Consider the following 16,548-nt stretch of genomic DNA (forward strand, 5'->3'; position numbering starts at 1 on the left):
TTGGCAGAGATATTAAACTTGTCACAGCATAGACATTTGGGAAGAAAGGCCTGTTTCTATGCTAATCAACTCTTTGACTCGAAAGTGCAGACATTGTCACTTTGTTTTTTTTGTCTGAGATTCTGGTAAGGAGAAATGATCTCCTGCTGAAATATCTTCTTTTGTGTTCTTCCTCCCCTTAGCTCTTGTTTCAGAATATCTTGGCCTTCATGGCCTCTACTCATTCTCTCATTCATCCTGGACTCCAGGAGGAATGTTTACAATTAATCCCATGCCTGTAAGCAACTAGTATTTCAGAGACTTTGGGGTTAAAACAAAGTTCTTCAGTGTTTATCACACCACTCTCTCTAGATTCTTGCAACTTTTAAATTCTAAGAAAAGCACTATATAGTTGTATAATCATAGTAACATCAGAGGAAATCGAACGGTGACTAATCAACTTCTTTTATATCCTATTGAATAGTACTGGAGAGCCCTACTGTGCTGCCTCATGCATATTCACCTCAGCGAAGTTCATAAAGGGTGTTGGCTAGAGCACTGAGCTTTGAAATGGTGCAGTTACTTCAAGTTGGCATTACATATATTGATTGTATCATGATGTTTGTACACTGTATCCTTCTGGCAGATTTTAATTGTTCGTATAATTCTGAGTGAAGTTCACAGCTGAAGTGTGTACATACAACAAATGTCATTTTGGTCCCTCCGCAGCATTGACAGCATCAAACTAATGGCCCAAAACTGTGTCTTCAATCTTTTAACTGAGCCATTAGGACTTTAAAGATATTTTTAACTCTCCTTTTCAGTTATACATACCTGTAAGCAGATTGAGACTTGAACTCAAGCTCCCTGTAACAGTGGGAGGCACAATACTGTTTTGCCACTAAACCCTTAAACTGGGCTGTAATGAGTACAAAAGCAAGAAGTTATGATACACTTTTGTACAGTATGGGGATTTCTGCTACATTGGATAGACTGAAAAAGCTGAAGTTGTCTTTAGAAAATAGAAGATTCATCATTCATTTGAGAGAGATATTCAAAATTGTGAGAGATATGCAAAGGAGCATATCTGTTGATGAAAAGGTCAAGAACAAGAAGACACAGATTGACAAAAGAACCAAAGGTGACATGTGTACTGAATGATTGGGATCTAAAAGCCACTAGTTGGAAGGTGACTGGAGAGATTCAGTCATGGTTTCCTTGAAAGAAAGGAGTGATAGGGTTGCAAGGGTATGGTGGCAGAGTGAGTCTCAATGTATTACACTTCCAGAGAACATGGATTTGATAGGCCAAATGGCCTCCTTCTGTATTGTACGATAAAAATTATTTAGAATTTCTGTAACTTTAACCTTAAATTTATGTATTCTCTTTGACTCATTGGAACTGTGCCTAATGAAGTATCCTTGAACATTTATTCTTTTGATTCCTTAGGGTGCAATTCCTCCACTGGTGAGGATTTTAAATTCTGAAGTCGAAGATGTATTAATCAATGCAACTAGATGCATTCGGATATTATGCACTAATAATCCAGTTAATCAGACCTTGGTAGCAAATGAAGGAGCAATTCCTCTGTTAGTGGAACTGTTAAGTGTGACTTCAGGTAATTTGTTTTCAAACGATTTTCCAAAATTGTCGATTGGACTTGATGCTCAAGCGAAATTCAAGTAGAGTTGGACATTTGCCCTTAATGAGTGTACTGATTCCACTGCAGTTTTCAGGGCCAACTTAATTTCAATGAGATTAGGTTGCAGCATGATAGATTTTAGTTGATGGAAGCTTACTATTTGTTGCTGAAGAATTTGAAAGCCTAAATTAAATTTACTAACCTTAAGTATGTGTAAGCCCAAAATATCTGCACAGGGTCCACAAGATACCAAGCATCATTGATAAAGACCTTCTGCACGTTATCAGGTATAGGATGGAGACACTATTTAGTAAAGACAATGCTCATCATAAGAACAAATACAAGGTGTGACCATTATGTACAAAATGTTTAGTTTCATGTATCTGTCACCATCCTCATTGTGGTTAGCTTGCAGAAAGACTGGGCAGAGTTTTTCTTTTTTGAAACTAAGCATGGAGGTGTGTTTAAAAACAGGAACAACTTCCATATGGGGTAGGTGGCTTTGTTTTGCAAAATTATGTTCTTCTCAGCTCATTAAATATGCACAGGTAGGTAAGATCCCAAATTTCATGGGCATGAAATCTGAAATCCCCCTGGACCTTCAAACCTCCAACATCTAGTTACCATATTTAAGACACCAAGACAACACTCAACTCTCTGCAACCCAGGGACATCACTCCACCACAGCCCATCATCCCACACATTCTTGGAGATGACACAGAACAGGGAAAATGTGGTTCCATGCTTTAACAATACTGCCCTAGAGATTCTTCTGAAGGCTGTCCAGGAGAGAAAAGAAATTTTTCTTTCACCAATTGATGGCAACAGGAGACCATGCTGACTGCCAAAAATAGTCAGGGCAGAGATAGCTGCAAATGTTAGTGCCAGTGGATGGCTCAAGAGCTGCAAAATGAAAGATTTCAAAGTCATAACAAGGTGAATGATTTGCTCCACTCTACTTTGTTCTACACAACAGCTTATTCAAGCTTCATGCTTCTATATGTGTGAGTTAGCATTATAAAACTGCCACTGCAAAATACTGCCTCTTGGGAAGCCAGACTTTTTCATCAGATGTCTCATGTACAGTCAATATCTGTCATTTGTTTGGAGGTACTATGTAGCATTACTTGCACCACAGTAAGTATTGCCTCCCACACATCTGGCAAGGTTAACATTTCAAACCTAAAAGAAGCTACATCACTTAGCAGCTCACACAGTATCAGGTCACATACCTTCCTTATCACCGCGAGAGGAATTTGCAGATCTGAGAAATTTGCCGATCTGATCACTTTACCCCGAAGGGTTTCATGGGATTTGGCATTACCTCAAACAATGATCTTTTGAGTTTTTTTTAATTCAGTCATGAAATGTAGGTTTCTCTAAGTGGACCCGCATTTATTGCCATCTTGGAGGAAAGGGTGTTTCCATGAATCTGCTGCCCTTTTCCTTCTAGATGGTAGTGGTTTGCTGCTTAAGGAATCTTAGTGATTTTCCTAAGTCCTTCTTGTAGATGGTGCACACTGCTGCTACTGAGTGTTGGTAGTGGAGGGGGTGAATATTTGTGGATGTGGTGCTAATCAAGCAGTCTGTTTTGTTCTGGATAGTATTAAGCTTCTTGAGTGTTGTTGGAGCTGTACCCATCTTGGTAACGGGGAAATTTCACCACACTCCTGACTTGTATTGGAATTGAGGCCTCTTTCGAGTTCAGCCATTCTTGTCTGTCCTGGTCAGTTTTCTGACATCAGCCAGCGTGGCTGTTTTGCTTAGGCACATCTGTTGGCCCACTGGCATCCACTCCTTATAGTGTAAGTATTTAACATTAAGTCAAACTGTGTTTGACTGAGACTTCCTGCACCTCCACCCTCAAACCCCACCTCTCCAACCACAACAAGGACAGAATCCCCCAGTCCTCACCTTCCACCCCACCAACCTCCGGATACATCGCATCATCCTCCACCATTTCTGCCACCTAAAAAAGACCCCACCACCAGAGGTATATTTCCCTCCCCACCCCCATCCCCATTCTGTAAAGACCATTCCCTCTGCGACTCTCTTGTCAGGTCCACACCCATCACCAACCCTCCCCTCCCAGCACCTCCCCTGCCACCCAAGAATTGCAAAACCTGTGTCGGCACCTCTCCCCGTACCTCCATCCAAGGGCCCAAAAGAATCTTTCACATCCGTCATAGATTTACACACATCATTTACTGTATCCTTTGCTCCCGATGTGGTCTCCTCTACACTGGGGAGACAAGACACCTTTGTAGAACGCCATGCTCCATGCCCGAACATTTTAACTCCCCCTCCTACTCACCCAAGGAGATGCAGGTCCTGGGCCTCCTCCATCACCAAACCCTTCCCACCTGACGCCTAGAGGAAGAATGCCTCATCCTCCGCCCTGGGACCCTCCAACCACATGGAATAAATGTGGATTTCACCAGTTTCCTCATTTCTACTCCCCTCACCTTATCCCAGATCCAACCTCCCAACTTGGCACCACCCTCTTGTCCTGTCCTATCTGTCCCTCTTCCTTCCCACCTATCCGCTCCTCTCCAACCTATCACCATCACCCGACCTTCATCCACATATTGCATTGTCAGCTACAATACCCCCCCCCCCCCCCCCCCCCCCCCAGCTCCCATCTATCTCTTGGCCCCTTTCAACCACCCCCTCATTCCTAATGAAGGGCTTATGCTTGAAATGCCGATTGTCCTGCTTCTTGGATGCTTTTCCAGCACCACACTCTCAACTGAGACTTCTCATTTGCCAATCAATTGAGAAATATTTAACCCTAAATCTGTAAGCACTTGCCAAAGAAATAGCTTGTTTATGAAGGTGGCAGAAAACACCTTCTTTTGCACAATTGTTTCCCTTCTGGGTACCCTGGATTTTACTTCCAAAATTTAAAAAAAGCAAAGATAGCACCAACAAAATCACTTGTAATATTGTGCCACTTCTAACCAAACAAGTGGACTTTGTTAACAGCAAAATTATGCTTTGTGTTGAGTGAGAAATAATTCTCAATTTAAATTAACACAAATCACACTTACAGGCCCCCACTTTGGGACATTTCATGGGAAAAGAAATTACTGTAGATTCTGAAAATCTACAACTAAAAAGAAAATTCTTGAAGTAATCAACAGGCTAGGCAGCATCTGTGGACAGTGAAAACAGATATCGCAGATCAATGATCTGCACTGGTTCTGATGAAGAGCCACTACATAGATACTGCTAGAAATGCTAAGCATTTCCAACAACTCCCATTTCAACTGGAGCAAAAAAATCCCTTTTGCCAACCTTCCAAAATACAATTAGTCCTTTTATTATTTTTTGTAATTTCTGGCCTTATATGTTGATTCATTCTTAGATTTGTACTTTCTATCCCTTCCTTTCATGATCTGTTTATTATTTCCCATATTAATGCCTTTCTCTCTTTTGTCTCCACACTTTGATTCATCACATCTTCCCACATTTGATCACTTTTCCCCATTACTTAATTTAAAACCCTCTCTGCTTCCCTAGTTTTACAGCTCTCTGGAACACCAACCACAGCACAGTTCAGATGTAAACTCTCCTATTGGCACAGACTCCACTTTCCCCAATGCAAGTTCAATACCCAGTTAAATGGAATTCATTTCTTCCACTCCAGTCTTTGAGTCACACATTGTTTGTCTAATCTTATTGTCCCTGTGTCAATTTACACATGGTTTAAGCAATAATCCAGAGATTATTTGAGGTTTGAGATTCTGCTTTTTGTTTTCATTCTGAATATGCACAATCACTCTTCTTGTCCTGTCAATGTCACTGGTACCCACATGGATCATGGTGACTGCATCCTCCCCTTCACACTGTAAGATACTCATCAGCGCTGAACAGATGTCCTGAATCCTGGCAGCAACAGACAACATAACACAGTAGCTGCAACTTCCCAGTTTTAGGTATTTCCTTGTCTTCTTAATACCAATAATCATTTTTTCCCAATTCAGCAACAAACTGTTTCCTTATTTATCTATAGCAGTGTAAACCTCCCCAGTGATTTTTACTCCCAGAAACCTTGCCTTTCTGGTTTTCTGAGAGACTTGTGAGAAAGTTTTCTTCAGCATGTTAATATTGCTGCCTATCTGTGTGAGATTGTATACCCATATTTTCTAAAGTGAATCCGGGGATGCATCCCATCATCTGAGGCCATGCACCTCCTTCTGGGACATTTGTATGCTTCAGTTACAACTGTGACATGATAATGTGTTTAGCATTTACCAGCAGCATCATTACTCAAACATTGCAGCTCCAGGGCCAGTTGTCCTACAAAAAAGAAATTCACAGGAAACCTGTGACCAGTGACTATCCAAAAATTCAAAACTTAGGATTGGGTATATGTGATGGATATGGAACATGACCAAGAAAATGCAGCACAAGTGAAATTGAGTGCCCTGCTGAAAAATGGTCAAAGACCGCTTACTATTTGCAAGAATAAACAGCACAGTTGCAATCACTGAAAAATAGTGCTGATTTAAGCTATTTAAGTATGTGAATGGAGCACACATGATCTGAATGTGTAGGACCAGTTCACAATGAGAAAGTAGTATCAGTTGCAAAACAGTGTGTGAATGGAGCACTTACTAAGGAAGCAATATTAATTCTGCACTTAAAAGGCTTTACTATGCATTGAGATGATTCTCAGTCCTTATATCTGCCTGCATGACACAGGAGTGAACAATAACAGAATTGCTTGAAGACAGGTTGCAGTATTGCTGATATCCCTGATTCCTGCACAGTAGAAGGTAATTGAACTGGCCGAAGAATAGGCAGATGTAAGTTTCAGACTGTGTGGCCAGAGAATCAATACAACATTGCCAATCTGGTGTTGCGAATTCAGCATACGAAGTCATGCAACAGTGCTCGAGGCAAAGGAATTACTGACAATGTAAGAAGGGAATAAGACATCTCAATCTCCCTCCAGCTGCCCTTCCTCTTCTTGGGTTAGGAATGTGTTATTGTGCACCAATAGGTGTGAAAAAAAGGACTGACTTTTCTGTTCTGCATGTTATACATTTCCTCTGCTGTGCTTTGTGAGTTCCACCACAGTATCATGAGCAGATAACCCCTGTTTATGAAGGGTCAGCCCTGCAATTGCACAGTTGGAGGAAACAGCTGTGATCAGAATGGCTGAAAACGTTCAAGGCCAGCACCAGTTCAGATTACCTTTTTCCCTCAATCTCTCCCTTTGCCTGAGCTATGGTGATCTGGGCCGCCCGAACCAACCAACCCAATCACCCCGTGGCTCAACACTTTAACTCCCCCTCCCACTCCACCGAGGACATGCAGGTCCTTGGACTCCTCCACCGGCAGAACACAACTACACGACGGCTGGAGGAGGAGCGCCTCATCTTCCGCCTGGGAACCCTCCAACCACAAGGTATGAATTCAGATTTCTCCAGCTTCCTCATTTCCCCTCCCCCCACCTTGTCTCAGTCGGTTCCCTCAACTCAGCACCGCCCTCCTAACCTGCAATCCTCTTCCTGACCTCTCCGCCCCCACCCCACTCCGGCCTATCACCCTCACCTTGACCTCCTTCCACCTATCCCACCTCCATCGCCCCTCCCCCTAGTCCCTCCTCCCTACCTTTTATCTCAGCCTGCTTGGCTCTCTCTCTTATTCCTGATGAAGGGCTTATGCTCGAAACGTCGAATTCTCTATTCCTGAGATGCTGCCTAACCTGCTGTGCTTTGACCAGCAACACATTTGCAGCTATGGTGATTAAGTCAATGCCAGTCATCCCTCTCTAATGAGAGATTGTCCTCTAAGAGTTTTGTATCTTTACTTACCAGAATCCTGAATTAGATATTCATAGGCCTACTGCTTATGTTTATAACTCCATTTATTTTCTATTCATAAATCATTGGGATTACTGTCAGCATTTTAGTTAATCATCCAGACTTTATAATATGACTAAGAAGAGTCCTAACTTTGATATGTGCAATTTTCACTAAGAAGAGTGCTAACTCTGATGTGTGCAATTTTCATTTAGAAGCTCTGCAGGGTGATGCATCAGTTGCTTTGGCTGAAGTTGCACGTGGTCACACGATGAACCAAAATGCAATTGTTGCTGAAGGCGCAGTGGTCGCACTTGTAAACATCCTCAGTGGACGGAAAATCAGGATGCAGATGAAAGCAATAAAAGCAGTCGAAGTTTTAGCTGATGGAAATGCTGCAGTTCAAAAAGAATTCCTGGAAGTGTCTACTGACAAGCACATTATGAAGCTTCTCAAGGTATTTTTCAACTGTCAGCGTATTTGTGTGAGTTACATAATTTTATTAAGCTTGACAGTTTCACCACTAATCGACAAATTGGGCATTGTACACCATCAGCTGCTTCTAAAAAATAGAGGCAGTTTGGGAAAGAATTGAGCACTTTACATAACATTCCTCATTGAAAGATGGCACATAGGCCTTGCAGATAAAACTTCCAGTCCACAGACAATCAATATATAGGTATAAGCAGTAATATACAAATATTAACTGCCATGTTATGTATCTCACAATTCTCCACAAATTTAATACATTTATTGGTTTATTATGCAAATTCAGTATTACTATATTTATATGGAACCTACAGCACAAAAATGGGCCATTCAGCCTAACATATCTATGTAAGTATTTATCATACAAAAAAGCTTCATCCTTCCTTTTCTCATTTAACCCTATCAGAATATTGTTTTGCCCCTCTTTTCCTCATAAAACCCAATGATTCATTAAATACAACTTAGTATTTGCCTCAACTACTCTTTTTATAAATATCACTTACATAGCATTTTTGAAAGTTTCTACTAATTTACCATTTGATTTATTGTTTACTTTTCTCCAATTTGTTAATGAGATTTATGTGTCATTTGCAAGGTCAGCATTTATTGCTTACCTGATTGACTTGAGAAGGTGTAAGTTAGCCATCACCTTAAACCACTGCAATACCGTCATGTAATAATTGTTAGAGGGAGCTCCAGTGATATGAAGGAATAGTGAAATATTTTCAAATATGTGGATATTATTTGATTTTGGAGGGAACATGCTGGTGATCAGGTTCTCAAGTGCCTACTGCCTTCATTCTTTCAGGCAGAAGAATTTGAAGAATATTCACTGAGTTTCTGCACTGGATATTGTACACACTGCAAATACAGTGCACCAATTATAATAGGATTGAATACTTAAGGTAGAGGGCTAATCAAGAGGTGTTGCTCTGTCCTGGATGGTGTTGGTTTTCTTGAACATGTTGCAGGTTCACTCTTCCAGACATCTGATGACTATTACTTTGCAATCCTGACTTATGCCTTGGTGGTCAGCTCCAAGGACTTGCTGCAGAATACTCAGCCCATGACCTTCTCTTGGAGACTTAGAATTTATCAAGCTCATTCACCAGGTTTGAGGAAATGGTAATACAAAGGCTGTTAATGGTGGAGGATTCAGCGATGGTCACGCTACTGAATATTTAGGGTTGGTACTCAGACTCTCTTATTGGAGATGATCATTACTTGATACTGTCATGCAAATGTTCTTTGTCATTTATCAGGTTGTTTTTCAGGTCTTAGTGTAATGTGATCAGATTACATCATTATCTAAGGTGTGACAATTGAATTAAAGATTGTGCACTCATCAGCAAAGATTATTGATGAAGTCGCTGAAAATAGATTGATAAAGGATACCATTATAAGAAAGTCCTGAAGCAAATATGTTAAGTTGTAATTATATGGATCCTATATTCACAAGCTGTATAGTGATTGTAACAAGGTCAGCCTGGTGGACCTCATAGAATAAGAGTTCCTTGACTGTGGTTGACAACCTGGTCCAATCAGGGGACCCTGACTAACAGATATAAAGAGAGTGTCGTCCCTGCCCTCCCCTTCACTGTTTGTTCACACAGCATTGCCCTTTGATGTGAAGGGCACTGCTTGTCACAGGCCACTCGGGTGTTTTCCTACTTTTCCTGATGGTGGAAGTTGAATAAAGATTTGTACACCTTGTCTCTCACTGTGTCTCACAGCTGCACACACACACCATGGGTACTGGGGATAAAAAGAAAAAAAAAAGAAAAAAAGAAAAATAAAGAGAGTGTCAAAAGATCTGGTCCCAAGAGATGCCTCCCTGTATGGTATCTGGGTAGCATTAGCTCATAGGTGGCCCAATGGAGAGGAATGTCTAATAACATATGCATCCAGGACTTAGTCTATTGCAGAGCGTAAATACACCCAGATAGGGAAGGTAGCTTTTAGTGGTCATATTTGAGTCAGGAAGTTCCAACAAGGAAGTTACCTTTACAGATGTAAATTTGTAGTACTAATGGATGCCCTGCTAGGTCTATGTAAAGAGGACAAGGCAGTGATGTCCATAACTTCAGGCTAAATACAGCAGTGGGTTCTATTACTAAGTGTGTATAATTACAAATTGGAAAACTCTGTGAGGCAAAGTAGCAAATGTGATGCATTGAGCCGCTTCCCACTGGCAGATGCACTGCTGGTGTTATCATCACTGGAAGAGTCTAGAAAGGTTTTAAATTTTCTGGATATACTTCCAGCCATACCTGACACTTTTGACACAGAAAAATCCAGTCCTAGCAAAACTGAAGTGGCTGGTGGTGATGGAGGAAATCATAGGGCCATTGCAACCAGAACTGAAAATTTTCTTGACCTAGAGACAAGATCACAGTAGTGGACTGCATATTATGGGGAGCAAGGATGATTTACCTAAGCAAATGTCACCAGCAGATAATGGCTCAAATCAACCAGGGTCATCCAGGGGTTTCCAAAATGAAGATATCAGTGAGAAGTTATGTCTAGTAGCCAGGACTGGTTACTGGACATGGGTGTGTTGGTGAGGCAGTGTCCAGAGTTCCAATAAGGACAAAAATTACTGTCTGCAACTCCACCACATGCGTGGGAATGGCTGAGTAAACCTTGAAAACAGTTACAGGTCGACTATGTAGGTCCTTTCAGGGCTCAACGTTCTTAGTCATTGTGGACACCACTCAAAGGGACTGGACATGCAAAGAATTCATTAATCAAAAATGGAGATGATTATAGAAAAACTGTGCACATCTTTCCACAATATACCGACTCCTGGAAGTGTTGGTCAGAGATAACAGACCATCATTTGAATCGAATTGTATTAGACAGATAGGGACAGCTCCATACCACCCATCAACCAATGGTCTGGCAGAAAGTGCAGTGCAAACTTTGAAGGCAGGCTTAAAGAAACAGCCTACAGCTTCGTTAGGTACCAAGCTGTCCTGATTCTTATTTGATTGTAGGATCCACCCCTCTTGCAACAACAGGGATAACTCCAACACAGTTGCTAATGGACAGAAGATTCTGCACCAAATTAAATCTGATCTTCCTGGACTTAGGGGTAGGGGAGGGGACGGTGACTGGAGGATGAAATGGCATCAAGAATGCCAATGCTGGACACAAGACTCTGCTAAGCAAGAGAGAAAGTTTACTTCAGGGATAAATTTTGGTGTAGAAACCACAGGAACCACCCTGCATGGGTAAGAGGCATGGTTGGCATGAAGTCAGGTCTAGTGACATATAATGCATGGGTAGGTACAATGGTCCTGAACCTGTGGACTTCTATATGAAAGCTGCAAACTTGCAAATGATGCAGGAGCAAAGCATGCGCCGCTCTTCGACTGCCTTTCCATCTGTCTAAGAACCCATGCATTCTCCCTCTACATCAAGTGTTGAAGATATCTCAGAATCTGACATGGACACAGTGGATATTGCCTGAATGCTTTTGCCACCTGAAGAGGAGAATGGATTAAGTCTGAGATGCTCTGAGTGGAAAAGGCAAGCTATACAGTGCATTACATGTATCAGAGGCAGTGTTGGAGGAACCTGACCTGGTGCGAAAACACCCTAGGAGGACCTACAGAAAAAAAACAGCCTATGTTCTCAGACTCCGAAGGGGAGAGCCGTAGTGATGGTAACAAAGTAAGCCAGGTGTATTAGGGCTGTTAATCTGGTCCAGTCAGTGAACCCTGGCTGACAGATATAAACAAGTCTGTTAAAGGTTCTAAACACTCTGAGAGCTGGCTCTGAGGAAGCTGCATCAGAGTCAAGGACTCTACATATGTAAATAAAAAGTGAATTGATAATGGAGTATCACCCTGTGTGATTTCAGGTCACTAGACGCGAAGTGTTAACTCTGATTTCTGCTCACAGACACTGCAAGACTTGCTGAGTTTCTCCAACAATTTCTGTTTTGTTTCACAGGTCTATTCCTTATGTTGCATATGACTGTAACCAATGTAGAGTTCATTCAACCCCCACAACCATGTTTGTGTTTCAAATTCCACATTCCCATCCACTCACAATAACCTTTAATTCAGTTGCCTAATAAAAATTTGTCAACTTGTGCCATAAAAATATTCAATTATCTTGCTTCCATTATCTTCTGAGGGTGAATGTTCAAAAATCACACAATACTCTTGACAGAAAAATAAATCCTCCTCTTTTCTGTTTTGCAAGATTGACCCCTAATTTTAAAACAGTTTCCATTAGTTCTGGATTCACCCGCAATATTTCTGAGAAAGAGTCATCAAACACAAAACATTAACTCTGCTTTCTCCCCGTAGATGTCACCAGACCAAAACTGTTTTTGTTTCAGGTAGATTTGTAGAGTGATACAGCATGGAAATAGATCCTTTGATCTAACTCCTCCATGCCAATCAAGTTTCCCAAACTGAACTAGTCCCAGTTGCCTGCATTTGGCCTATAAACCTTTTCTATTCATGTACTGTCCAAATGTCTTTTAAATATTATAACTGTATATACATCTAACACTTCCTCTGGTAGTCATTCCACACACGAGCAGATAAGGGAAGCCTATCTGTTCTGAGCAGATAGGGGAAGCTTTTTTGCTTAGGTTTACACTAAGGAAAGGGACCTTGTTGTGAATGAGAACTTTGAGGAGCTGGGATACAGGCTTGAACAGATCAAGATTGATGAAATTGATGTGCTGGAAATATTGGTAAACATTAAGATTGGCAAGTCCCCAGGACCAGACCAGGTTTATCCTAGGCTGCTTCAGGAAGCGAGAAAGGAAGTTGTTAAGCCACTGGTGGAGATCTTTGCCTCTTCACTCTCCACGGGAGTCGAACTGGAGGATTGGAAAGAGGTGACTGTCGTTTCTCTTTTTAAGAAAGATAATAGGGAAATCCCTGGCAATTACCGACCAGTCAGTCTTATGTCTGTGGTCAGCAAAGTTTTAGAAAGAATTCTGTGGGATAGGATTTATGGCTATTTGGAAAAGCATAACATGATTAAAGGCAGTCAGCATGGCTTTGTGAGGGGCAGGTCATGCCTCACAAATCTTATTAAGTTCTTCGAGGAGGTGACAAGACAGGTCGCGAAGGTTGAGCAGTGAATGTGGTGATTATGGACTTCAGCAAAGCATTTGATAAGGTTTCCCATGGTAGTTCCATTCATAAAATCAGGACGTATGGGATGCAGGAAGATTTGGCTATCTGGATTCAGATTTGGTTGGCTGAGAGAAGACAGAGAGTGGTTGTAGATGGGAAGTATTCTGTCTGGAGGTCAGTGTTGAGTGGGGTCCCGCAGGCTTCTGTTCTTTGTAGTTTTTATAAATGACTTCGATGAGGAGGTTAAGGGATGGGTTAGTACATTTGCAGATGATAGAAAGGTTGGAAGTGCTGTTGATAGTATCGAGGGCTATTGCAGGCTGCGGCATGACATAGACGGAATAGCAGATGGAGTTCAACCTGGATAAATGCAAAGTGATGCATTTTGGAAGGTCAAACTTGAATGCTGAATATAGGATTAAAGACAGGATTCTTGGCAGTGTGGAGGAACATAGGGATCTTGGTGTTCAAGTGCACAGATCCCTCAAATTTGCCACCCAAGTGGACAGAGTTGTTAAGAAAGCATATGGTGTCTTGGCTTTCATTAACAGGGGGATCAAGTTAAGAGCTGTGAGGTTTTGCTGCAGCTCTACAAGTCCCTGGTGAGACCACACTTGGAATATTGTGTCCAGTTCAGGTCGCCCTATTATAGAAAAAATACAGAGGCTTTGGATGCAAAGAAGGTTTACCAGGATGCTGCCTGGACTGGAGGGCTTGTCTTATGAAGAGAGGTTGACTAAGCGCGGACTTTTCTCTCTGGAGAGGAGGAAGAGAGGTGACCTGATCGAGGTATACAAGATAATGTGAGGCAAGGATAGAGTCAATAGCCCGAGACTTTTCTCCAGACATGAAGGATCATAGTTTTAAGATATTAAGAGAAAGGTATAGAGAGGATGTCAGAGGAAGGTTCTTTACGCAGAGAGTTATGAATGCGTTGCCAGCTGTAGTGATGGAAGCAGAGTCATTAGGGACATTTAAATGACTGCTGGACATGCACATGGATAGCAGTGAATTGAGGGGTGCGTAGGTTAGGTTATTTTATTTTAGATTAGGAGTAATCCTTGGCACAACATCATGGGCCAAAGGGCCTGTTCTGTGCTGTACGTTTCAATGTTCCATGTTCTACGAACCACCCTCTATATATTAAAAAATGTAGCCCTCAGGTCTCTTAAATCTTACTCCTCTCACTTTGAAAGTATGCCCCCTAGTTTTGAATTCACCCACCATAGGAAGAAGACCTTTGTTATTTGCCTTATCTATACCCCTTATGATTTTATAAACCTCTATAAAGTCATCCCTCAATCTCCTATGCTTTAGTGAGAAAAGTCCATTCCTATCCAGCCTCTCTTTATAACTCAAACCCTCCAGTTCCAGCAACATTCTGGTAAATCATTTCTGAATCCTCTCCGATTTGATAATATCCTACCCATTGCAGGGTAACTAGAACTATACACAATACTCCAAAAGTGGTCTCACCAAAGTTCTATACAACCACAACATGACATCCCGACTTCTTTACTCGATGGTCTCAGCAATGAAGGCAATTATGCTAAACCCCTTCTTAATCACCTCGTCTACCTGTGGTGCAACTTTCACAGAACTATATACCTGAACCCCCAGGTCTCTCTGCTCAATAACGCTATCCAGGGCCCTACCATTAAATGTAAAAATCTTGCCTTTATTCGTTCCACCAATATGCAATAACCTGCATTTATCCAAATTAAACTCTATCTGCCACTCCTCAGCTCATTGGCTCAATTGATAAAGATCCCTTTGTACTGTTAGATAACCTTCTTCACTGATGACTATAACCTCCAATTTTGGTGTCATCTGCAAATTTATTAACTATGCCTCCTAAATTCCCATCCAAATCATTTTTGTAAATAACAAACCAACAGTGGATCCAGCACCAATTCCTGTTCTCCAGCATCTGCAGTTCTTTGTTTCATTTATCATATCTACCTTGTAAAGCCTGTTTAGGATTGTATATACAGAACAACCTTAATTATTTGAACAAGACGGGCGTGGGATATTTTGTTTGGATACTTGATCGTTCGGATAATTGATCTGATTCTACACAAACCAGTAATTTGAGTGCCAGTTATCCGAACATGCCTCAGTTATCCGGCAATGCACACCATAATGCCATTTAACTGAATGCTGAGTTGCCTAATGCCACTTTTACAGGACCATGAGATCTTGTTTGGATAATCCGAAATTCGGATAATTGGCGTACCGATAATCAGGGTTGTACTGTAGTTCAATCAAGCCACATCTCACACTTCTAAACTCAAGTGAAAACAAGCCTAGTCTGTCCAATGTTTCCTCATATGACAAGCTGCTTATTCCAGGGATAAATCTAGTAAAACTTCTCCAAATCACCTCCAACAAATGTACACCCTTCCTTATAAAAGAGACCAAAGCTGCACTAACATCCCATCATCCTTACTTTATGTTCAGCTCTCACATCAGAAATGGAGTTGAATCTGCACTGCAGTCATTATTCTGAATCATCTGCTAGGCATCTAGCCAACATAAATATATATATATATGCAATAATACCTTTGCTGTCTTTTCCATTACTTCTTTTAACATGAGTGAATGTAATCCCATCCTGATTAAAGGTGTATCCTTTCTAAGTATGAACTATTTATCATTTAGCTGTTCCTTTCAATAGTTAGTACATTTTTATAACCTTTGACATCACTTCCATGTGTGTTGTCCATCTTGCTGGCTTCTCCAATAACTACTCAGTCAAATAAACTATTCATTATTTCTGCTATGTAACTGTTATTAACTTGATCCTTAATGGTACTGGCATTAATCTCATTTTTTTTTTCTTTTGTCATTTATGACTGTACTAGCAGAATTTGAGGGAGCTGAATAAATGACAGGCAATAATCCTTTACTTGCTGAAACTTTACACCTACTATCTGATTTCAATGAAAGGCTTTTTACAGAACTGGTGAAGGGATTTTTCACTGAACTACAGTGACAATGACCTTTCACTGCTTTGGACATAATTTGAACGATGCTGGCATCTATTGAGTTTGGTATATACTTCCCAGCCATCAAAAATCTGTTCAGTATGGAAGTGCTTTACATTGGGCGTCAGATAAGGAAAGAAATAAACAGCAGCAACAATTCTAATAGCATCAACAGCAGTACCAAGAACAGGAGCAGCAATATAGTTCTCATCAGGTTATAAGCCAACCTTTAGAGTAATCAGAGAGGGGAGGGTGTGGCTGCAAGTAAGGCTGATATGGGGCTCCAGCAGGTTGTGATAAAGGAGCCTCAATCCTTGGATTTGCCCATTCAGGGATGAGGTGTATGCTACCTTTGTGAATGAAAACATTAAACAGACTATGAAACCATGGTATAGGATCCTCAAATGAAGGAGTGAAAAGCCACATAGTAGAGAAAGAGGATGGTACAGTAGAACAGATACTGTTCTCCACCTTACCAAGAGAATTGTAAAATCCCTTTGGTGCAGAAGGAAGCTATTAAGCCCATCCAATCT

General features: G+C 41.2%; 1 protein-coding gene across 1 annotated transcript in view; it reads left to right on the forward strand.

Annotated features, from left to right (window-relative positions):
* ankar (ankyrin and armadillo repeat containing) overlaps window positions 1-16,548 on the forward strand; it is a 155,555-nt gene that overhangs the window by 89,577 nt on the left and 49,430 nt on the right. Inside the window, 2 exon segments of the mRNA XM_060828124.1 lie at window positions 1,429-1,597; window positions 7,650-7,891. Coding sequence (XP_060684107.1) covers window positions 1,429-1,597; window positions 7,650-7,891 — 411 coding nt within the window.

The sequence above is a fragment of the Hemiscyllium ocellatum genome, chromosome 7, assembly GCF_020745735.1.
Source record: "Hemiscyllium ocellatum isolate sHemOce1 chromosome 7, sHemOce1.pat.X.cur, whole genome shotgun sequence".
NCBI classification, from domain to species: domain Eukaryota; kingdom Metazoa; phylum Chordata; class Chondrichthyes; order Orectolobiformes; family Hemiscylliidae; genus Hemiscyllium; species Hemiscyllium ocellatum.